Source organism: Solanum verrucosum, unplaced genomic scaffold (genome assembly GCF_900185275.1).
Source record: "Solanum verrucosum unplaced genomic scaffold, falcon-dt-bn FXZP01000144.1, whole genome shotgun sequence".
Lineage (NCBI taxonomy): Eukaryota > Viridiplantae > Streptophyta > Magnoliopsida > Solanales > Solanaceae > Solanum > Solanum verrucosum.
The window spans coordinates 1362889-1387125 of NW_026020773.1; the positions used below are offsets into that span (position 1 = coordinate 1362889).

At 31.9% G+C, this 24237-nt stretch overlaps 3 protein-coding genes across 3 annotated transcripts; 2 read left to right on the forward strand and 1 right to left on the reverse strand.

The window, feature by feature from the left end:
• The first annotated feature begins 1046 nt into the window (after window positions 1-1046).
• Window positions 1047-4603, forward strand: LOC125812913 (uncharacterized). Its single transcript, XM_049492383.1, has 4 exons — window positions 1047-1138; window positions 2102-2771; window positions 2855-2974; window positions 3048-4603. The coding sequence occupies exons 2-4, from the start codon at window positions 2148-2150 to the stop codon at window positions 3969-3971; spliced, it is 1668 nt and encodes a 555-aa protein (XP_049348340.1). The 5' UTR covers window positions 1047-1138; window positions 2102-2147; the 3' UTR covers window positions 3972-4603.
• Window positions 4604-5343: 740 nt separating this feature from the next.
• Window positions 5344-9201, reverse strand: LOC125813013 (U1 small nuclear ribonucleoprotein C-like). The gene is made up of 5 exons (XM_049492502.1): window positions 9142-9201; window positions 9012-9054; window positions 7697-7738; window positions 7378-7627; window positions 5344-5850 (listed from the first exon to the last, which is right to left on the reverse strand). Exons 1-5 carry the CDS (start codon window positions 9147-9149, stop codon window positions 5600-5602), a joined length of 594 nt encoding a protein of 197 aa, XP_049348459.1. The 5' UTR covers window positions 9150-9201; the 3' UTR covers window positions 5344-5599.
• An 8543-nt stretch (window positions 9202-17744) lies between these two features.
• LOC125812898 (gibberellin receptor GID1B-like) lies at window positions 17745-20892 on the forward strand. The gene is made up of 2 exons (XM_049492363.1): window positions 17745-18117; window positions 19596-20892. Exons 1-2 carry the CDS (start codon window positions 18079-18081, stop codon window positions 20592-20594), a joined length of 1038 nt encoding a protein of 345 aa, XP_049348320.1. The 5' UTR covers window positions 17745-18078; the 3' UTR covers window positions 20595-20892.
• The last annotated feature ends 3345 nt before the right edge of the window (window positions 20893-24237 follow it).

Consider the following 24237-nt stretch of genomic DNA (forward strand, 5'->3'; position numbering starts at 1 on the left):
AATAGAATCATATTTGACTAAATTGTCTTAGATATATTTGTACTTTTAAGGAATTATTAATTTATTATATTAATAAGACCATATATTTATATAGGGGTCTTCTAAAAATATATTATCTTAATCGAAATGAGTTTTTTCATTGGCCAAGTTGGGACCGAATTCTTAGAGAGGTTATGAGTAGTAATTTAGTAAGGTCTTACTGTACTCTCATTTGTAGAATTAGATAAAAAAACAATTTAAGTTATTTTTACTTTATGGTGTAAATAATTTGTAACACTATCAATGCATTTTTACTTTCTATAGAAGGTTGCTTCATCTTTCTAAAACATTTGTATAGAGAATACATATATTTATCTTTTAAATAATTAATTAGCGTATCATAGAACATATACTTTTATAAAAACAAGAAAATTAGCCCAATTAAGCTCTACTTATGTTATTTTTCATGTCTTTTTATAAGGTTGTGTCACTGATATTAAAAAGAAAATGTTGGAATTAAAACTAATTAAATATATAAACGTGTCATTCTTTTAAAATTAATCTTAAAAGAACAAAAAAAAAAAAACAAGATACATCAATTGAAATGAAAGTAGTATATAATAGTACTATACAATTTATTTATTTTCTTAAAAAAAGACATTTTAAACTACATATTAGTCTAACAAATCCCACAATAAAAATCATCCTAATTTTTATTTTTTTTAACCAGTATATAAACATTGATTATATCCCAAGTATACACTGATAACAACTACAAACTATTATGGCCGAGTGATCAGTATTAAAATTAGAAATTTTGTCAAGGCCGTTTAAAACTTAAGTATATATCTCTAAATAGTTATTTTTAATCTATATATGTAGTATTCGATAAAGGATGTTCAAGTGATTACCCTGGTAATTACCCCGTGAGTGTATGAATTTTTTTAGCTGGCTGACTAAAAATGTTAAAATCCTTAAAGCCCATGGATTTCAAAATTCAGAAGCCCAATTGATTATGGGCCCGGCCTGCTCCATCTTTCTCTCTCTTATTCCTCAACCAAGTCGATTGGAACAACAATCAGACTCTCTCGGTTACATACTAGCTCCTCTCCTCCTCCTTCTCCGGCGATCTTCTCCGGCGATCTCTGAATTTAAGCGTGTAAGGTCATGAGTTTTCTCTAACTTAAATTTCCAATTTTTATACATAAAACAAAACCTAATTCGCTTTTGGATGGATTGATATTAGTATATTACTAATAATTTTGGATTTAAGTTAAATTCTCTTTGTATTTGCTCCAATTGCATTATTTAAGTGTATATTCCGGATTTTGATTTCTCATTCAGAATTTGCTTCTCCTGTGAATGAAAGTGTCAATTCCGGATTTTGATTTGTATTCAGATTTTGCTTCTCCTGTGATAAAAGAACCTGAATTGAATAGCTTATTGGGCAGAGTTACCTGTGGCATGTGGGAGGTGTGAGGTATCTGTGAATTAGTTTGAGGTGCGGGAAAGTTCGCACCAACACCACTGCTATTAAAAAAAATTGAATTGAGTAGCTTGGTATACTGGGTTACCTGATAGGCTGATACATATTGCTGGTGTGGTGTGAGGTAGAAGGTATGGGAAATATGACCCGTACACCACAATTATTAAAGAAAAATTTGAATTGAGCCATGTTGGTCCGTCTCTTCAAAAATGTTAAGTTGGATCCTCCAAAAATAGTGATCTGACATGGTGTGGCAACATTTTTGAAGAGTCAGAGCAACTTAGGAATTGAGTAGCTTGGTGGATAGAGTTACATGATACATGTTGATGGTGGGAGGTGACATGTATCCCGTGGAATTAGTTTGAGGTGCGTGATAGCTGGCCACTCCACGGTTATTAAAAAAAAGGAGTCTGAATTGAAGGGAATGGATACATATGATTCATACATCAGATTTTAATCAGTTCAGGATTGAACTGTCGTTAATTGATGATTTGCTTTCCCTGTGGTGATGACCTTAAACTCCTCAGGACCCTCCTTTGTGCCTTTTGAATTCTGCCAAAGGCATTTGGATTTCTTATTCCTATTCGTAGTTTCCGCTAGATTGGGAGAAATTGATTATTTTTCTGATTTTGACAGGAGGAAATTCCATGGCTCCAAAAAGAACAAGAAACTGAGCAATACTATGGCTCCAAAAAAGAAAAAGAAACAGAGCAATAACGCTGCTGAATCTAGTTCTAAAAGTACAGTTGCTGAAAAAAAAACTCCCCAAGCACTGAAGGGTAAACGTAAACTTGTAAAAAGGTTCTCTCACATAAACTCTGCACAAACCAAAGAAGCTGAGATTAGTTCACAAATGCAAGCCAGAAACAAACACAAGAAGGCAAAAAATGGCAACAAAGGAAATCATGTTGGTGAAAAAGATGCTAGTAAGTCTGACAATATTAATAAAGGAAACAATGAACTGGATATGAGTGAAAGATGTGGAGAGATGAGTAAGCATGAAAAAACTCAAAAGAGCCTTGATCTAAATGAAGGACGGGGAGAGGTAAATAAGGATGCAAAAACTTTGAATAGTCTTGGTGGAGTAATTTTCATGTGCAATGCCAGAACGAAAGAAGATTGTTTCAGATATCGTGTGATGGGTGTTTCGGCAAGCAAACAACACTTTGTAATGGGAATCAAACCTGGTCTTAAGCTTTTCCTCTTTGATTTCGATCTTAAGCTAATGTATGGTATCTATGAGGCATCTTCTGCTGGTGGAATGAGACTTCAACCAGCGGCATTCGGTGGGGCGTTCCCTGCTCAGGTCAAATATGCTGTCCTTATTTTATGAATTTCATCTTCTTCCTGTTTGTGAGGTGTTTATATTGATGGTTGGTCATCCAACAGGTACCTTTTATGATTCACAAGGACTGTATTCCACTACCAGAGAATGTGTTCAAGAAAGCAATTAAAGACAATTATGATGAAAAGACACGCAAGTTTAAGACTGAGCTGACAGTTATGCAGGTACCAAATGACCTCCCTAATTAGCAAGTTATTCACTGTTTTCCGAAAATCTGAATTCAATATCTTTGAGCAGGTGGAGAAGTTAACAGGGCTGTTTAGACCTGCACCATGTATGGATCCAACTCTCAAACCAGTACTACAGGATGCTGTGGCTCAGCCAGTTATTCAGCGCTCAGCAGCACCACCTTTATCTGGTTATGAACCTGTCAGGGAGCATGCATATGGAGCTCAATACGGCAGTAGTAAAGCAGGTCAGAATTTCTCACCACATGATCATGGAAGGCAGCAGTTTGTGGACCATCATGTCATGCCTAGAGAGGTTGCCCGTAATCCGCATTTTCTTACTGAGAAAGAATACAGAAGCTATGGTCTTCAACAGGCAAAACATCTGCGGCCCTGTACTTCTGCAGTACATGTGACCCACAAATTGGATCATTATGGATCAGAACAAGGAATACAGCAGCTACTGAGGGCCCCTACTGGTGTGAGAAGTGATGCAGCTTTTGCACGGAATGAACATGTTTACTCTGATGCTCGTTTTCCAAATGAAAGGGAATACCGTAGTTACGGCCTCGATTGTCTCCATGGGAGACCTGGTACTGTTACTCCTGCTGCAGAAAGTAGCAATACAATGTCTGCAGCTGCCAATCATAGTTTACTAAAAAATGTAAATCCTTACGACGAGGATACCACCTCACTTGTGAACCGGTATCTTTCTCTTCCACGGACAATGATAACACCTGGAGAGTTGCCTTTGACAGGCAGAGAGTCATTTGCTAGTGCTTCCAACTATGTGAGTGACATCAGAGGCCATCCAGGAAGATTGCCTGCTGAAAATGTAAGATTTTATGCACCAATTACTCCTTATGCACCAAATACTCCTTATGCACTATCAGGTTATGGCCACATATATCAGCATCCTAGAGATGAGCCTGGAAGATCATCGTCAGTCTTACCTCAGTATCCTTTTGCTGGCCCACCTGCATCACGTCGCTGAAACTACGCCGCAAAGTATATCCATTCCTGTATGATGTCCATTGTGGCTCCAATGGATTCCAGAATCCAAAAAATTACTCTATTTTATTTCACATTTCCTTCCTGTACATGTTGGAAAATAATCCTGATGGTTTTGCCGGATGCTTCGGCCTCAGTTCTTCAGACAGCTTGATGTTTTTTCATACCTATACTAAGGTCCTGCTGAAATCTGCAACTATGATGGGCAGTGTTGTGTGCCGATGCTACAGCTACTTAGTTTGTGAAAGGTCTACCCAGGAAAGTCGAATCCTAACTAACTATGAATCACATTAGCAAGACGGATCTCGGCCTAACTCCAGTAATCTCTCGTTTGTCTGAGACCATCAGATGGCACCCCATGTGATAGAGATGCATCTCACGCCCATCGTGGAAGAGGTGCATCTCCATGTAAATGACAATGATGAGCCAAGACATCGATCTTTGGTTCAAGTTTTCCTGTTTTATTTTTTTATTTATCGGTTTCCTATGTACAATATTTTCTGTTTCTACTAGATTATCTGATGTTTCCGCAAGATAAAGTTGATGCATCCCCAAAGGCAATGTTTGCCTGAACACAGAACTGTGATAGTGTAACTTTTATAGGAAAGATTGATGCCTCCGTTGTTGAACTGCTCAAGGAGTAGACTAAAAAAAAGTTCATGTTGGTGCTATTCCATTGTAGGTTTTTTTCGTTTATTGCAACTTATTTGTGATTAGTACAATAGGGTGCTGACTTTTACGATTTTTTTCGACAAAGAAACTACTAGTAATGCTACGCCGAGGCAAGAAGTGTATTACACTCGTTATGTCATGTTAGCGGAAAGTGTGTTAAATACTATGACTAGCGATTTACTTGGGAGAATTACAACTTTTTGCGAATAGTTCAACAGGGTACAGACATTTTTATAAAACTTTAATGAAAATAAATTTTCGACAAAAAAAGCTACTAGTAATGTTACATTGAAAAGTGTAAGACGCTCAATATGTCATGACAGCTATGCTGAGATTATTTCTCATATTGACTTGTTGTATTCACAATAATATGCATTGCATAAATTTTATGAACAAAGTTATTTATTTACAAAAAATACTCTTCATGAATATGAAAAGTGATGTATAAAAAAAGGTTAAAGAAACGACTATCAGTTACCTATTTTATCTCGAAATAATTATCCCAAGATTTACTATACCACCCAAAGGAGAAGGATAACTTATCCAATTACTAATTATTAATTCCGGAATAAATCTCGAACTTGCCAATCAAACAACAAATTAAATGGCATTATAATTTAATCCCAGGACTAATTGATTCTATCCTTCACACCAAACAACCCCTAAGGGGTTGTCTATATGGATTTAGACTTTAAAATAGTTTCACTGAACTAAATAAATACCATAGAAGCATTTCTCAAAGGTACAATCAATGTTGCTAGCCAAAACCTTCCTTGAGTAAATGAATTTTTCTCTCTTCCCTGACCAGTTTACCTTACATCTAACCATATCATGGATTTCTAGCACTTAACATCACAACATAGAAAATAAAACACGTTGAAACCAGATTAAGAATAGCTTCAGGACAGTAGCATCTGGATTTTCTGTACATAAACCGGCCTATTGATTAGAGTCGGCAGCTTGAGCGTTGATACTAGAATTATCACCTCCTCCGCTTGTTGGCACAGTGGTACTTCCTTGATACACGGGAGGTGGTGCAAACATTGGAGGGCCGCCAGTAGGAGCAGGCATTCCCATACTTCCTGGAACTGCACTTGGTGGACCGACAGGTCTTTGCATATTATTGACTTGACCAGGCATAGGAGCACCGGGAGGTGCCAACATCTGAGGCATTGGTGGAGGAGCATAACCTGGAACCATTGAAAGACACTCTAGTTTTTAAAGGTCTATTATCCAGATACTATAATTAGGGAAAACTTCTCAAGGCAACATCGATATGCAAACTTCCAAAAACTACAGCATGACACGATTTCTCTCTAGCATTCAAACAAGAAGAATACAAAATGGCTTGAGAAACAAATATGTAGATGGTATCATATGCACCTTCAAATTATTATGAGCTAAAGGGAGTTCAACTGCATTAGTGAATTCTATGCTTTAAAAGGAAAATGTCAAAACAAAACTAGCTTGCTACATCCTCCCAAAACAATGTGCAGTAGTTGCAGAATACGAATTATAATATCATGCTCACATAGAGGTGGGCTGTTTAAGGTAGGTTGACAGTTTGCAGAAGTCAAATATCAATGAATCATCCAAAGATGCAGAGGTTTCATATAATCCCCCCCCCCCCCCCCAAACACACACAAAACTAATTAAGGACTGAAATTTAGTTGATTTATGTATCCCATAATGCATTCCGGAACCTAGGCTATTGGAGTGCTCAAAGCTGGATGCAAAAGCATAGTTCCACTAATTTCATTTCTTGACGAACCAATTGGAGTTGTTCAAAACTAGAGATAGTCTCACAGATGAAACTTGTATTCTTTCACCACATATGTCCTTGATTCCCACTCAAAGGAAACATTAAATATTTTATGGTGACCTACGGCTTCGATAGATTTTAACAAAACCTCAATGATTTGAACCCTTGAGACTAGGCAACTGTTGTTTCCTAATAGATCTATTGCCAAATTGTTTTTTTCTTTTCCCTTAATTTTGGTAAGACCTATTGCAAAATTGTTTCGATCAATTAATTAGGACTCAATCCTAAGCTAATCAGTATCGGTTATATGAATCTTCTATATCTATTCCACACTATTGAGGGTGCATGTCATACTAATAATAGAAAACAGATATGTGATTTCATTGATCGGATAAACCTACTTGATCAAAATATGGAGCAGCTGATGAGAATTGAACCTACATCTTCTGAAAAGGAACTCTAATGCCAAGTTCACATAAAAAAATTCCAAACTACATAAACAAGAACGACATTCCATTTTGAATAGCTAATAGTGATACAACAGGGATTTATCCCTTCCATTGGGAGCTTATTTATTGTAAAATCTTTAAACCTACAGATGTACACAAACATACAATCTAGGAGTCAACCTGAGGAGGGGATGGAATTTGAAGTTTAGAGGTTCTAAATTCTAATCTTTTTAAGTTACTAGGTTCTAAATTAATAATTTGTACATATTCAATAACTTCTAAATAAGTAGAGAGTTTCAACTAAAGCTACTGGGTTCAGTCAAAACCGCAGCCAACACTCTCCCTCCGCCGCTGATGTCAATTAAAAAACAAAAATAAGATTGGAAATCCTTGCATAGTCAACAATCATCTTCAAAGTTTGGTGGAGGACCTAATATAAAACAACTATCTTCAAGAGGTATATAAAAGAACAAGGTACTCATAAGGGTTCACAATGCTACTGATACCTGGAAGACCGGGCATGGGCCTTGGAAGCACCGGAGGCCGCATACCAGGGACCCATTGGGCACCAGGTGGCATTTGAGGGTTGCCGGGCATCTGCATCTGAGGAGTTGGAAGACCAGGAAGACCAGGCCTTAGCTGAGGAAAAGGAAGGCCAACTGGTCTAAAGGCCCCTAGATGTTCCTTGACTTTTTGATCAATTAGACTTTGATTCAGTTGTGCCTCAAATTGTTGATAATAAGTTCGAACATTTCCCTGAAAGTATAATTTTGTGAGACTTGTTCAAAGTGATAAGCCTAATCTCAGAGGAAATGGAAATAATACCTTGTGTTTGTACCCTGCATTATGCTGCTTTCTAACAGAAGGCTGAAAATAGCAAGATAGTAGTGTTGTCAATTGCAGGTACATCATAATGAATTCAACACATAATTATTGGTTTTTCCTGAAAAGCTCCAATGAAGAGTCATGGACACAAGAAACCTGCAATCAACTCAAATGTACTTCTACAAAAGGATTACATTTAGGATAAGTTAGTGTATTCTTTAAACCTTTTCTCAAGAAATGTTTTTATTCCATAGTTTGGTTGCTCAGAATGTTTTCCTAAGAGAATTTCTCAACTCTTCTTACCTCAATTCACTTGTTTCAACCAATATGTAAACACTATTATCAGCCTTTCAACAAAAACAACTACGAGTGCACTTAAAGCCGGTGTCAGCTATATGGACCATCACTGACCATGTCGCACCATTTAAGCTCACTTCAGGCCAATATTATACAAAAAATAAATTTAAAAAATAGGAATCACTAGAAGTTATATATATTTTCTACCGGAACATAATCTGTTAAGACTAAAACACACCTAGAAAGTATAGGACTTGAGCAATCCTACTAGCATGACATACTGCCAACTAATAGATACCATCCACATAAGATTTTTTTCCTTCCATTATGTCCTATTTTCACTAAGCCTACATGGATTCTAAGAGATTGTATGTTTTTCAGACACTGTTATCTATTGTCAACCTTCAAATATTGAAAGTTATGCATTCAACATAGTCTAGCAGGAAGTGAGTTGAGATACATGAGGCCTCAGGTTCAAATCCTAGTGAAGACAAAAATACTGGGTGATTTCTTCCATCTGTCCAAGCATTGGTGGACAGAGTTACCTGATACTTGTGTTGTGCTGGTGAGATCTCATCCAAACACCAAAGTCCAAACAATCTTCAGGTTAAACTTTCTCAAAGAAAATATTTCAGGTGAATAAAATCTTACAACGAAGGCACCACAAAGATTAAGTGATTAAAGAACTTAATGTTATGTGTGACCTAATTAAGCTCAATAAAAGCGGCAATTAGCAAATCAAGTGCACAGGGGGGAACAAACCCAACTAAGCCTGGAGCTAGGATTTCAATTTTATGGATTCTGCAATTTAAAAACAACTATTTAATGATTTTAAACACAAATACATTGTTAGTCCCTAGGGCTTGTGTCCGCCGAAAGCTTCCTACAAAAGCTATTGGGTTCGGCAAAACTCGTATTCGAGCTTCTAGACCAAGTGCCCAATCCAATATCCAATAACGTACACAAAATTCCTAGGTTGAAATCAGAGATTCTTGAAAGATGATTTGAGGTAACTTACAGAATCATGCGTCAAGTAAGTATCACAGTAGTCACAGTAATACCTGAGGAGGAGAAAGAGGGTGAGAATCAAATAGGGAAGATGGAAGAAATTTTACAAAATATAATCAAATTCATTGGATTAAACATACCGAGGCATTCTGTTTACACAAAAGAGTAGAACGCCCTGCAAGAATAAAAAAGAAACTCTTGAAAACACCCAACAACAACAAAAAGATACGATCTTACCCCTACCTTGAGAGGTAGAAAGGTTGTTTGACTTGTTTCCAATAGACCCTCGGCTTAGGGAAAAGCAGTTCAAAAAAGAAATGACAAAAGTGAAGAAGTCGTGACAAAATACTAAAGAAACTATGACAAAGCAGTCTGAAAAAAAGCAGTAACTACAACAAAATAATACGATAACAGAGTTACGAGAAACAACATATATTAACAGACATCGAAGGATCAGAAACTACAAGAACAATACAACGACTAATTAGTATGGAAGAAAAAGCAAGACAACACACATCCTGATCATCTGAAATTTTTAATGATACAACTCAAAATTTGTGACTTCAACCCGGGAATTAAGCACCAAAGCACAAATAGCAAATATTACTACATTTTACTCATACTCCATATTTTTCCTCTTTTTTTTTTTGGTCAGTGGCCACCGGTGGCTCAACCCTAAAGCTACTAAAGCAATGGCAGGATTCCAAAGAAGCAAAAATCCCCAAATCCAGTTACGAAAACATACGGAAAGAAACAAATTACAGCAAACTCGTACAGATTAACAACAACTATTAGTTCAGTTTCCATGACAAACAATCAAATTCTCATGTGCCAAAATTTCAGCAAAATAGAGTATGATTTACAAAGGCGGCTCAACCCTAACCCTAAAAATCCCCCCAAATTCAGTTACGAAAACATACCGAAGATGAAACAAATTCCAGCAAAAGCACTGAGCTACACTACACATACATAAAAGAAAGGTATAACCAGATCTGATGAAACAAAATACTACCTTAGGTAGAATATTAAAAAAATTAATTCTTTTTAGTTGTCATGTATGCTATAAATATTTGTTTTAAAATAATTTGTCAAAAAGGAATGAAGGGAGTATTAATTAAATTTTTCTTAATAGTTTGTTGCTAATTTCTTAGTAATTACATTTTTTTTTTGGGTTTTCCATTCGGTGTTCGGTATTCACATTGGAGCCTGACTAAATTCGAATTCACACCAAGAAGTCCCACATTGGGAGGTAAAACGCTCCCTAACAAAAGCGATTCCGTACCCAAGGGAACTCGAACCCGAGACCTCTTGGTTAAGAATGAAGGAGTACTTACCCTCTTGGTTAACAAAGCGCTCCCTAACAACCCTTCTTAGTAATTATTAGTATTAGAGTTGTCAAAAAAATGTTAGTCCAGTCCCACCCGGCCCAAGTCTCACGAGCTAAGAAATTTGAAGGGCTAGGGTGGGCTGGCCCTTCATTTGGAGGGTTTGAAAATGTTCAATCCAACCCAATCCTATAAGGGTCGCGGGTTGGGGCGGGCTAGCCCTTCTTTTTTTTTTCTTTTCAAACTTAATAAAATTCTATGACATCAAAAAAATGAGACGATTTTCAAATCAAATATAACAAACAATGGTGTTATTTCAACAACACTGGCAAATAAATCTAGAGTGATTAGCATGTTTGGGATACTAGATATGCAAGATATATGTTGATGCATCCCAGATAAGCGAATGAGATAAGAAAGTGACAAGCGAAATGAGAGGGAGGCGAAGGCGTAGAATATGTCAATGTATCCCTCAAGGGCCAAAGACTTGGGCCTCATTTGTTTTCATTAAGATTAAGATGTCTGAATCTGAATGCACATCTGAATATTAAGATTAGCATTAAGATTAAGATGTCAGAATCTGAATGCTTGTCTGAATATTAAGATGTAGTTTCTAGGTCTGAACACTAAATCATTAAGATTGTTTGTTTTCAATATCTGAATGTGCATAATATATATTTTTTTAATTAGGAATTAAACCCTTTATCAATAAAAGTTATAATCAAAACCAAGAATACTTCTTCCAAAAAATTATTTCAAGAATAAGTTTATAACCAACCTCAGAAAAAAGATGATTTATTTGTTTTCTTAAACATTTTTTTCTCAAGAAACAATGATAACTTCTTTCAAAGAAGTTTTGACAACAAACGAATTGTGACAAGAAGAGTTCTTCATAAATATCAATTCACCCAAGAATATTGTATATTAAAAATATTAAATAAATACTTGTATAGATTATGAAAACTTACTTATTCAAAAGAAAAAATATGGTATTTGGTTGGAAAATGAGAGGAAGAAACTTGAAACTTGTCCAGAAGAGAAGCAAGGAAGAAGAGAATTTGTTTATGAAGAACGCTTATTATTATAATAGAGTCTGAATAATATTAAGACTCTGTTATAGATATGATTCATTCAGACTCATTAAGACCCATTAAGAGGTTTTTTTTTTTTTAAAAAAAGAAACAAATGGACTTAATGAAATGAATCTTAATGATTAAGATTCAGACCTAAAAAACAAACGCACTTAATGGGCTGAATATGAATGATTAAGATTCAGACCCTCATTAAGTGCAAACAAATGAGGCCTTATATGAATCGGACTTATAAGCTCTAGTTTTAAATGGGCTTGAAAAATCAATATCCCAATCTTACCCCAATAACGAGTTGGGTTGGGCCTGCCCCATGGGCTAAGTCCATTTTGACGGCTATAATTATTATGCACATATTTTTTAAATTTTATTATTGATGCAATTATAATTAAAAATCATACACAATCAAATTTGTAGTTAGTTTTTATTTCTTAATTCGTCTAATTTACTTCAATTTGAATCAACCATGTTTTAATACTGCTTTGTAAAATTGTCTTCAAATCTTTGAGATGTTTTATTAAACATTTCAAGCTCAAACTAATTAGGTTATCTTTTTCTTAATTTTAGTTTTAGGTCACCCATTTTATTGAACTATCTTGTCAGCAAATCATCAATTAACTACACTTCAATCTTGAACTAGTTAAATCTACTGTATGAATTCGTAACCATTCCCCTCATTTCAGGCTAATGAATATGAAATATCATGATGAAAACCACAAAAAAAAACGATAAGAAATCGAAAATGACACTTAACTAATGCAATTAGAGCAAATACAAAGAGAATTTAACTTAAATTCCAAATTTGTAGTAATATATACTAATAAAATCCATTGACAAATAAATTAGGACTTTTTTCTCGCCAAATTTAGGGGTAAAATAAGAGAAAAATAAGGAACTTACAAACTTGAATTCGGAGATCACCTTAGAAAACAGATCGTCGGAGAAAGAGAATGGAGCGGAGCTAAAATTCAGAAGAGAAGTTAATTTTTTTGTTTAAATTGAGCCCTTAAAAGAGCTTAAGTTCGGTTTGCGGACAAGTTTTGAATATTCAAATTTGTCCACAAAATGACAAAAATACCTCTTTGATTTCCATCAAATATTTAACAAACTTCGATTATTAAATTCAATAAAACTATGAAAAATGATTTAATCTTGTAACATACATATTTCTTGAATACCTTTTGCCACTTGATTAGAATATTTTCCAAACGTTAAGGAAATTACATAGATCAGATAAAGAATTTCCTTAGATTCAATAAGACTATAAAAATGATTTAATCTTGTGACATAAGTAACTCCTAAATACATTTTGTCACTTGATTAGAATTTTCCACATATCAAGAGGATTACTCAAGTTAAATAAAAAATTTCATTGATTTTAAAATTTATACGATATAGAAAATAAAAATATACGCTTTGATGCAATTAAAGTATATTGTAGCGTGCATTTCATATATACTGCATGTGCTTTATAATCACTAAAATTGAGAGGAAAGTAAATGATGTTTGCTTCATTGACGTGTGAGACCTAGAAAGAAATTAAATCATTTTATTGATGTTCTTATGACTTTTAACAATATTATGAAGAGATGGACTAGTGTATGTTACTTTAGTTTACATATAAAGGTTATGATAATATGATTTATAAGTGATTCTAAGAGATTATTTTTATAAATTAAAAAAAAAACTAAGTGAACACTTTTGATAGACAATAGAGAATAACATAAATATTCAATTGTCTTGTGGTAATAGAAATATTTTCTCCATAAAAAAATGTGATGCAACATATAAGAGTTTCTGGCCAAAATCATCTTTAAACTATACCCCAAATTTAAACTACATCCTTAAAATATCATTCTTAGCAGAAAACATCCTTCAAGTATTTAAAAGTGAACAATTTTCATCCTTCTACTTGAATTTATCAGAAAACTAACATATCCCATAAAAATCAAGTCATCCCTTTGTAATTATTATTCTAAGATACGTCAAAAATACTATCGTGAACTTTTTTGGAATTGAGTTTAGTATTTTGCAAATCTTTTAATTTAACTGTTTTTTTCATTTATTTTTCATGTAATTTGATATTAAAAATATTATTAGTTGAAATATGTTTCTTCTCAATTGAATATGCTATAAGCGGCGTTTTTTGGAGACTTCCGCTTCTAATAATGTAGAATGAAACTCAAATGCGAGACATAATCGATATTTTGATCACTTCAATATCAAATTGGCCCAAAAATTTATTGATCTAAATACAGTTTGGCTATGAAAAAGGTAAAGATAATTAAGCTTTAGCTTCTTTCCGTTACTATATAAAAAACAGAGCAAATCATGTATCCTCACACCTTCCAAACATTTTTTGTTTTAGTAAGCAATAGTGTCTAAGATTTTGAATATTTTTTCAGGAACTTCTTATAGCGGGTAGTGAAATTATGCAGGAAAACTTTGTTGATAGTCACGTTAACTGCTCATATTTTTGTAGGATCCCTTAGTTTTTTGACGATATCTAACAAAAGGATGAATATTGTTCACTTTTAATACTTGAAGGATATTTTCTGCTAAGAATGATACTTTAAGGATGTAGTTTAAGTCTGGAGTATAATTTAAGGATGTTTTTGGCCAAAAACTCCAACAGATAACACTATTCCTCTTTTAATTAAATCTCGATTTCGAGTCCTAATATTAAAAAATGATTAAAAATACTTTTATTGAATAGATTTTATGCATCGTGTATCTAAATTAATTGAACTCAAATAAATATCGAGGAAAACAAAACTAAAAAAGTGAAAATATTGTTTAAAATATGTGTAGACAAAATTATAAAGAGAGGGTGTGAGATAGATAGAGGATTATTTCTTGTTCATATTCATTGTACATAGCTTTGTCCACAAGAACAAGCAACTTTTTTTACTCTTTTTTTCTTGGAAGGTTAGATACATTCAACCAAAATGCCAAACTATTTGTTTTCTACTTCTTTTCTCTCCCACAAACAATAAATTTATTATGTTTAGTGAGTCAAACATTTTAAAAAAATAAAAAATAATAATAATAATAATATATTCGATATATTATTATAAGTGGGGTCTGAAAAAGATAAATTGCATTAATATTTTATCTTTAACTAAAAAAAATAGAGAAATTGTTAAAGAAGAACCTCAATTCAGTGAAGAAAGACAATTAATAAAGAAAAATAGTGTGATAAACAAATTTACAATAAATTTAATTTAATTTTAATAATACGATATCAGACATCAAATAAAAAGATAATAAATATTCATCCCCACATATTATTATTATATATATATATGCCAAACGAATCTACTTCTTTTTATTTATATGTTTGTTTGTTTGTTTTATAGTATGAACGAAAAAGAGAATGGAAGAATCACGTTAGAGAATATATGGTTGCTTCCACTTTTCATCTTTTTGTTTTTATTTTTTCTTTCATAGTGTGAAAGGAAAATATTGGAAGAATATAACTTTATAAAGATTAATGTGGTGCATTATAATTTTTGGCCTATAGCAAGTGATTAAAGATTTTTTTTTTAATAGATTATGATTTTCGAACGGTTGAATCAACAACATTATATCCCCCGACCCCCACCCCCGGGCCCCTCTTTCCTCTAGTGCACAATCGAGGTTTGCGTCTATATAAACTATTTACCTCATATCTTTTTGAAATATACAAATCAATTTTCAAACTTTATCTCTAAATACGAAACATTTCATACAACGAACTATGACTAAGCGACTAAGGAAGACACTGGTTAGTAGTACGCACGAAGTTTTCTTTTAACTTTTGAAAATCTTGATAAATTAAAAAGGATATTATAATGTATTTAAATTAATTATAATGTGTCATATGAAATCATCATTTCACACCTTATTATTATAAAAATACAGTAGTATAAATATTGCCACTAGAAATCCAATGTATATCCCAAGAAGGTGCATGGAAAAAGACAAAAACTTAGGAAAATAATAATCTATATAATAAGGACATGACAAAATGACAAATTAAAAAAAAAAAAAAAAACAGATGGAGAGAAGAGAAGGAAAGGGATGTCACTTGTACTTTTTGTGTATTTATGTGGTGTGGAAAATAGAAATACATGTGTTTAATAATTATTGGTAGTATATTAATAGTATTATTTAGTTTTAGTGCATATTGAAAACTAAAATGTAATTAATCAAAGTTAGAGAGGTTATTATTAATGATATACTCCTTGCTTTATTTTATTTTATTTTATGGGATTTTATTTGATTAAACCACATAATTTAAGAATACAAAGAGACTTTTAGAAATTACAATTTAAAATAAGTTATAGAATTTTTATTGTTATAAAATATTTATTAATAATAAAATGAAAAGTTTAAAATTAAAATAAATTTTAAATATAAAACAAATTTTTTATTTAAAGTGAATCACAAAATTTGAGATAATACGCATGACAAGAACCAATATCTCAATTGATAAAATTGGAGAAATAAAATAAAAAAACCAAATTAATTTATGTATATCTTAATTCTTAACTATTCTAATATTCTATGAGATATTTGTTATTTCACATCAAACACATACTGAATAACTTTGTCTATCAAAATCTACACAAATAAAAAAAAATACTATCGAATATTTTTGTCTCTTCCGTAATTTAAATCATTACTTCTAAAATTTGCATTCATTATCACTAAATTGTTTCCTTGAATAAATTAAATATAAAAATGTATCACGTAAAAAATAAATAAAAAAATTTCTCACTCGAAAAACACGAGAAATAAAAAATATTCAAAATCAACTTATACTTATCTTAACTATTCTCTCTATATATATACCCTCACACATTACTCAAATTACTCTACTTATTAAAATTAAAATAGAATAAATTATCAAATATTTTTTTCCTCTATTATAATTTAGACCATATATTTTGAGTTTGTATCCACTTCATTAATGGTCCTACTTAATCATCATCATCTGATTTCTTTCTATATTGAACCATTTTTGTGCACATATACGGTAATTAATCAAACTTACATCATATATACATACACGTTCCCTAATTGTTTGGTATCAAAGTCGAGGTTTAAAGGAACGATAAAATTATGTTCGTGTAATTTATAAGTTATAAATTTGAATCGTCAAAATATCTACTTTGGAACTTTATTAATTCAAATTTGTACTTTCGTTTACTCGATACGAAGAATACAAATTCGTCGAATTTAATAACTTTCGCTTAAATAATATATTTATAATAAATTTTATTATTAAATATAGGAGTACTAATATTAGACAAAAGCTCATTTTATTAATCATATATGCTTGTAATGTACTAATAATAGCTACTATTAATAATTACGATTAGATAGATAAAAGAAATTCTCCAATCAATAAGAATATTAAGATCCCTAAAGTAAGGTCTATATTAGCCTTTTTTTTTGTCATGAAAAAAGGAAGGGCCAGGGTTAAGCTTTATCAACTTTTTTTTAGATTAAAAAGGACAGATTTTTGAAGAAAAAAAGAGGAAAAGAATAAAACATTTTAGATTAATAATCTACACCACCAACAAGCTACTAGTATACATAAATTTAATATAACGATGTTGTTTGTTCGAATATTTATTATTTTTTTGCTTTTATTTTATTTATTTAATTTAATATAATTTTTAAAAAATTATAGCTTAAATTGAGAATACATAAAATCTACTAAAATGATCTTTAATTTTATTTTATAAATAACTAAAACAAAAATAAGATAAATAATTTATAGTAGATAAAATAATTATTTTAGCGAAGAAATATTGTAGAGAACATAAATTTAACTTAATATGAAAATTTGATTTAATTCTTTTTTATTATTATAAAACGTTGTTATAAATTGTATCATTTATAAAAATGTATGATCATAGAAAAAAAATTAAAATTATTTTTGGTACTTTCTTATAAAATATTCATAAATATATAAAAGAGAATTTTCATCAGAAATAATATTATTAGGTGATTTCTTCATATCTATTCTAGTGTTGTTATAAATAGTTAGTACATAATATTTGCTGATAAGAATATGATAAGTTCGTAAAGTTAATCGAAGTGAGCGTAAGTTGATCCCGGAAATATGATAAGTTTGTAAAGTTAGTCTAGGTGAGCGTAAGCCGTAAATTGATCTCGGAAAAAAAAAAGTTGGGTCCCATTGAACAGTTTATTTCGGCCGCCTGCTTTTGTCGTCTCTTTCATTTTTTTCTTCCACCATTTTCGTCCCTTTGTGCTTGACCCCTTTTCTCTCTCTCTCTTCATCTTTTCATTTGTCTTTTTCTTCTCTTTTCATCCATCTCTATCTCTATCTCTATTTTAAGCTTTAAATTTTACTTTCTTTCTATATTTTTTCCTCTTCATCTTCTTCTTCTCTATACCCTCTTTTGTCTTATTTTTTTTTTCTCTGTTCTTGTTTCAGAAACTGTCTTTTCTTCTTTTCTGATTGAAACCCAAAAACTAGGAATCAATAAATCAGTATATAAATATTATTTACATATACCCTTTTGTCTAATTAACGGTCAAACTGACTCCTCTGGGTCAGTTTTCAGCAAATTATGACAGATAAAAAACTCATCTTTTTCAAGATTTGATTTTTTTTTTGGCCCCTTTTTGTTTTGCTTGAGGAATAGTTATGGCTGGGAGTAATGAAATTAATGCTAATGAATCTAAGGTAACCCCTTTTTTTCTATTTGTGTTAGTAGTTAAGTTTCTCAGCAAATTATGAGTGATAAAAGACTGATCTTTTTCAAGATTTGATTTTTTTTGCACCCTTCTTGGTTTGCTTGAGTAATAGTTATGGCTGGGGGTAATGAAATTAATGCTTAATGAATTTAAAGTACCCTTTTTGTTCATTTGTGTTCTCCTTAATCTATTGTGAACTTTGTAAGTGGTATTAATTAGTTGGTTTTTTTGGCTAATCATGAGATCATTTTGCGAGAAATTTTAGTAGCTTAGTTGGTTGGTTATGTAACTTTTACTTCCATGTTCAATCCCCACCTTATTTTCCCCTTCCCTACCACCAAGGAAAAAGGGATCACATTTTGCTTTTTCAAGATTTGATTTTTTTCTTCTTTTTTGAGTAATAGTCATGGCTCTCACTAATTAAATTAATGCCCTTTTTATCAATTTGTGTTCTCATTAATCTCTGTAGTGAACTTTGTCAGTCTTTTGCTAATGAAGGGATCATTTTGCTTGTTAATCTATTTGTTGGGGATTGACTTTAGGTGTCTTAGAAAGATTTGAGTTTTTCTTAGAGTAAAGATTGAATCTTTTACCATTAGTTTCTGGATTTGACCTCTGTTTATGCATATGATTTGCCATAATCATATATAGGGGTTTGACTTTTAGGTGTTCAAAGAAAAACATCAGTTTCTTGAGAATTCAATACTATGATTTAGAGAGTTTGACTTTCTGTGTAGGAGTTATTTTCTTTGAGAAACCAAAGTTTGATTTGGGACAAAGGCTGAATCTTTACTATTGATTTTAGGATTTGAGGTCTACTTATATATGTATGTGATTTGTCATGCTTTGTTTGATTCTTAGCTTAGGCTCAAAATCTGATATAGAGGTTTGACTTTAGGTATGTAAGAAAAACTGAGTTTTTGGTAAACCCAAAATCTGATTCATAATCTGTTATAGGGATTACTTATGTGTGAGAGAAGTTTTTTGTGAAACCAGACCCTGAGTTCACTACTCTCTCTGTTCACTTTTACTTGTCAAGTTTCGCTTCACGAGAGTCAATTGACTAATCTTCGAAGCTAAAGTGAATCAGATTAATTTGATACTGTAGATTTAAAATTTTGATGTCGAAAACTATATGAAAAATACTACAAGTAATCCTTCTCTTATTAATATGATGAAAAAATAAATCTTAAAGTCCATGCAGTTTCACTCTCGAGAAGCCAAACGTGACAAGTAAAAGTGAACGGAGGGGTACTAAATTTATGATATGAGCTCTGTGAATGTGTGTGCTTAGTCATACATGTGTTTCTTTTGCCATGTTTATACTGATTTAACCTCCTTTGTGAAATCATAAAAATCATTTGGCTATCATCAATCTGATTTTAGTGTCATGAGGAGATGTCTATTATAGTTCATTCTATCGGTAGATCTTTTTGTAATAACTATGCATTATATCTCTTTTGGCAGAGGGTGGTTCCACTTAATACATGGATCCTTATATCCAATTTCAAGCTTTCTTACAACATGCTTCGTCGTCCTGATGGCACGTTTGATCGTGATTTAGCTGAGTTTATAGACCGGAAGGTCCCTACAAACTCGATTCCGGTCGATGGTGTTTATTCTTTTGACGTATTTGATCGTGTGACGAGTCTTCTTAATCGAATATATCGACCTGCTCCTGAAAATGAGGCTGATTGGGGTAAAATAGAGCTAGAGAAACCTTTGAGCACCACGGAAATTGTTCCTGTTATAATTTATTTCCACGGCGGAAGTTTTACTCATTCCTCAGCCAATAGTGCTATTTATGATACATTTTGCCGCCGCCTTGTTAAGATTTGCAAGGCTGTTGTTGTTTCTGTGAACTATAGACGATCTCCAGAACATCGATATCCGTGTGCGTACGATGACGGATGGGCTGCTCTAAAATGGGTAAAATCAAGGACATGGCTTCAAAGTGGGAAGGACTCGAAAGTCCATGTCTATATGGCTGGTGATAGTTCGGGTGGTAATATTGCTCACCACGTTGCGGTAATGGCTGCTGAAGCAGGTGTCGAAGTATTAGGTAATATACATCTTCATCCAATGTTTGGTGGGCAAAACAGGACAGAATCTGAGAAGAGATTGGACGGGAAATACTTTGTTACCGTACAAGACAGGGATTGGTACTGGAGGGCATATCTACCCGAAGGGGAAGATAGAGATCATCCGGCATGTAACATATTTGGCTCGAGGAGTAGAAGCCTCAAAGGACTAAAGTTTCCAAAGAGTCTAGTCGTGGTGGCTGGTTTGGATCTTAGTCAGGATTGGCAATTGGCATATGTCGATGGTTTGAAGAATTCGGGGCATGAGGTAAATCTCTTGTATCTAAAACAGGCAACAATCGGTTTCTATTTCTTGCCAAACAACGATCATTTTCCTTGCCTCATGGACGAGATAACGAACTTCATCCATCCTAACTGTTCATAGATTAAGTTAACTTCAGCTATACATAACAAAAGCTTGACATATGTCACTCGTGTTTTTTTTCTTCTTCGTTTCTTTGTAGTGAATAGAATGATGTTTAGTTATATGTAGACTTACTTCACTCTTGTGGTGATACAAGCGTTCAAACCTTCAGGTCATCGTCTGCAAGGTTGTCGTTGGCTTGATCTTCTCGATTCTAAAGCCCGATTTAACGTGTTTTCTTAGGTGAAGTTAGCTCTCTTGGTGCCTGAGAATTGTAACTTGTGGAATTGTAATTTTCAGAATATTATGATGTTGTCAACTTACTTTGTATGTTGTGTTTGAGGAATATATATATAAAGATGTTTGTTAAGTTTCAAAAAAAAAAATATATATAAAGATGTTTGTTCATTTTCTTTGCATTTTTCTAGCTATGAGCCATAATATTGATCTTCTTTCCTACTCTCACCATCAAGATATTGCTAGTTGGAGTTCATGTAATTGCAATTATGATTTATTCGCACTTGGTGTTTACACTAATACGATAGGAACTACTATTATTATAAATAGATTGTAGATTGTTAAATATGAATTATTTTCGAAGAGAATTAATAATGTTTTCACTTTAACTCCAGTTTGATTCAATCTTCAATTCATCGATTGATGATGGAGGTGCTCAATCACTTGAACAAACATCACTTATTCGATTTTTTCCCCTCATATATTGAAGTCTGATAATAGAGTTATTCGATATCTCTGCTAGAGATAAAAAGAAAATACTAAGCAAAACATTATTCCAATAATTGTAGTTTTTTTTTCTTGCATTTATTGAATTGAGTCTTTTACAAGTTTTGGTGCTAACTACTTTTTTCAAAAAGTCTAAACAATCCTAAATTAAAACCAAATAAGGTAGTCTATACAAAAACAATGACTATTGATTTGACATGTAATGTTTTTCTTATGCAAAAAGGCTAAAGAATCAATGTCTACATCTTCCACTTCTCTTTTATATCATCCACAAAAAATGTTGTCTCCAAAATTTCAACTTATTCTACTGTGAGTGGATTTATTACTGTGATGGATGTTGATTTTTTTAATTTTTTTTTGTTTATCTAAAAGATTTTTATTTATTTATTTTTTAACCTTTTTTTATCTTTCTAAAAAGCTTCTCTTTTGTATCCCACTATGGAATTTAAGTTCCTTGTAGTGTAGCTTAAAGGTAACAGCCATCAATTGGGTTTCCCTTTATCCTATAAAAAAATTAAAATAAGTTGATGTCTCCGATCTGACACAAAATTTAAGAAATAGAAAAGATCTTGACGGATAAAAATGATTTGATCGTTAATAGTGATGAATGGTAGTGATTGATAATGGCAGTTGATAATTATGATGATTGATGATGACAAATGATAATTATGATGAATCATAATAACAACTAATAATAGTGATGTGATTGATAACGATAATCAACTACATATGAAAACTAAATTATCATAATTATAGTAGTTAAAGTGAAGTTAGATTAATTAATTGTAATTAAGGGGGTGTTTTGGTATGAAGACTAATATTTTAAACTTTTTCATGTTCGATTGGTCAAACGTTTCAATAATTTCACAAATAACATTTCACATTAATTGTGTTTTTCCCATCCTACATTACCCCTTATCTTTACTCCCATCCCCGTAGCCTCCCCCCCCCCCCCCCCCCACACACACACACACACAACTTATACTTCATACTAAACACATCTTAAGGGGTTGTTTGATAGTTGATTTGGAGATAAGTTATGCTAATATTAAATTTTACATAAATAACATAACGTGTTATAGCTGATAAGGAGACAATTTATTCATGTTATAACTAAACTCCATATTATTAATATTTATATAATTCTAACCGAATATCGAACCATTTTAGGTTAAAAAAAGGTTTAATATAATGAACACATGTCACAATTTTGTGTGTACCTTATAGTGGACCATAAAAGGCCAATGCCAAAAGACTATGTGTCCACACAAGAAAAGAGAGATGGATGTAATTGTCAATTATATAATCATTGTAGCTGATTTGATATACTCCGTTGTCAGCTCATGCATCTTCTTTTGGATTTTGGGATATATACTAGAAATGATTGACATTGACATTTTATCCCCCCTCATTCTATAAACCATTTTAGTCGACGTGATCGAGATGAATTTAGAATTTAAATTTTATTTTTATCTATGTATGTGACTTTCATTTTTATCTTAATGTTAGAAATTATATTTTTGATAAACATTCAATTAAAAAAAAGTTCAATTTTTGATGTATAAATAATTCATATTAGAGTTATCGGGTTCAAATAAACTTAAACATATAGCTCTATATAGATTAATTTGAATATATATAGCATATAGTTCATTAAGGAAAAATATGTCATATATATTATTGTTATTATTATTATTATTTTGCTTTGAGATCATTAAATTGGTATAATGTTAATCTCAAAACAAACATAGTAATTCTTTTGTTTTAATATTTCTTTTATACAATGATGTTCAAAATTAATTTGTGCATATTTTGATAATCGCAGCATATATATTTTTACTATTATTTTGCCTATGGAAATTTAGACAAATGAAAAGAAATTATATTAATAGTATTCGTTAAAATTTAAACTATGTTTTACAAAAGGCATAAATCTTCATAGATATCAAATACCCACGAGCCATATATATAGAGAGAGTAAAAAAAATATATGTTCTTTCTACAACATATCTACATAATTCTTTTTCATTTAATTAATCATAACTTTTATCATATGTATTAATCTTTTTCTCTTTCAAATTACTCCAACTTCTTAAACATGATATGACAATATATACTTTATTATTTGATTTTATGTGAAGTGATAGTACATAAATTAAATCGAAATAATTGGTATAGGGAGATAGAGCGTTTACGTCAATGAAGGATTGTGTATTGAGGTCAGGATCGTTAAAGATAACCACCATATAATTTATGTAGTGAGGATGATATGATCTCCATCCATAATCAGAAGTCTAATTTCAAGTCTCGTAGTATAAATTTAAATTATCAAAATTTTAAGACAGATATTAAATTCGAATATAGATTGTTAAAACATTTGTTAGGGGTGGGGGACCTATACCTAAGGATCTCATGTACGTACTATTATTTGTTGTTTTATGAATATTAGCAGCTGGATGCATATTGTATTAATTTTTTTGAAATAATAATATTGTGGGCAACTTGAAGGTTACAAAGCTCAAGTCCTTGTCATCAAATGGGCAATAATTTTTCATGTTTTTAATAATAAAATTAATAATGATAATAACAACAACAATTTTGGACTTATTGTATTTATTTTTTTTAAAGGAAAAAAAACCCCACCACCAAGACAATAAATTTTGTCCTTATATTACTTGACAGCATCTTATTTTACTTTATATTATTTTGACTGTTTGAATTCAATTCATATAATATTAAAGCTCATGTATCTATTTTTATTTTTTTTAAATAGACGTTTCAAAAAGCTTTATATGGGAGAATAAATATATTTTCTAATAAAAACGATTTCATATTTAGGGTTCGAACCGAAGATTACACTACTTTTCTTATTAGTGATTATGTTTTCTTCTTTATTTTCTTCTTTTTTTACTTAGGTTCG

Coding starts and splice junctions, on each gene's coding strand:
- LOC125812913 (XM_049492383.1), top strand. CDS start 2,148: ATGGCTCCAAAAAAGAAAAAGAAACAGAGCAATAACGCTGCTGAATCT. Junction 2,772..2,854: donor GTGGGGCGTTCCCTGCTCAG/GTCAAATATGCT, acceptor GTCATCCAACAG/GTACCTTTTATGATTCACAA. Junction 2,975..3,047: donor CTGAGCTGACAGTTATGCAG/GTACCAAATGAC, acceptor ATCTTTGAGCAG/GTGGAGAAGTTAACAGGGCT.
- LOC125813013 (XM_049492502.1), bottom strand. Junction 7,739..9,011: donor CTTACTTGACGCATGATTCT/GTAAGTTACCTC, acceptor TGCTATTTTCAG/CCTTCTGTTAGAAAGCAGCA. Junction 7,628..7,696: donor ATGCAGGGTACAAACACAAG/GTATTATTTCCA, acceptor TTATACTTTCAG/GGAAATGTTCGAACTTATTA.
- LOC125812898 (XM_049492363.1), top strand. CDS start 18,079: ATGGCTGGGAGTAATGAAATTAATGCTAATGAATCTAAG. Junction 18,118..19,595: donor TTAATGCTAATGAATCTAAG/GTAACCCCTTTT, acceptor CTCTTTTGGCAG/AGGGTGGTTCCACTTAATAC.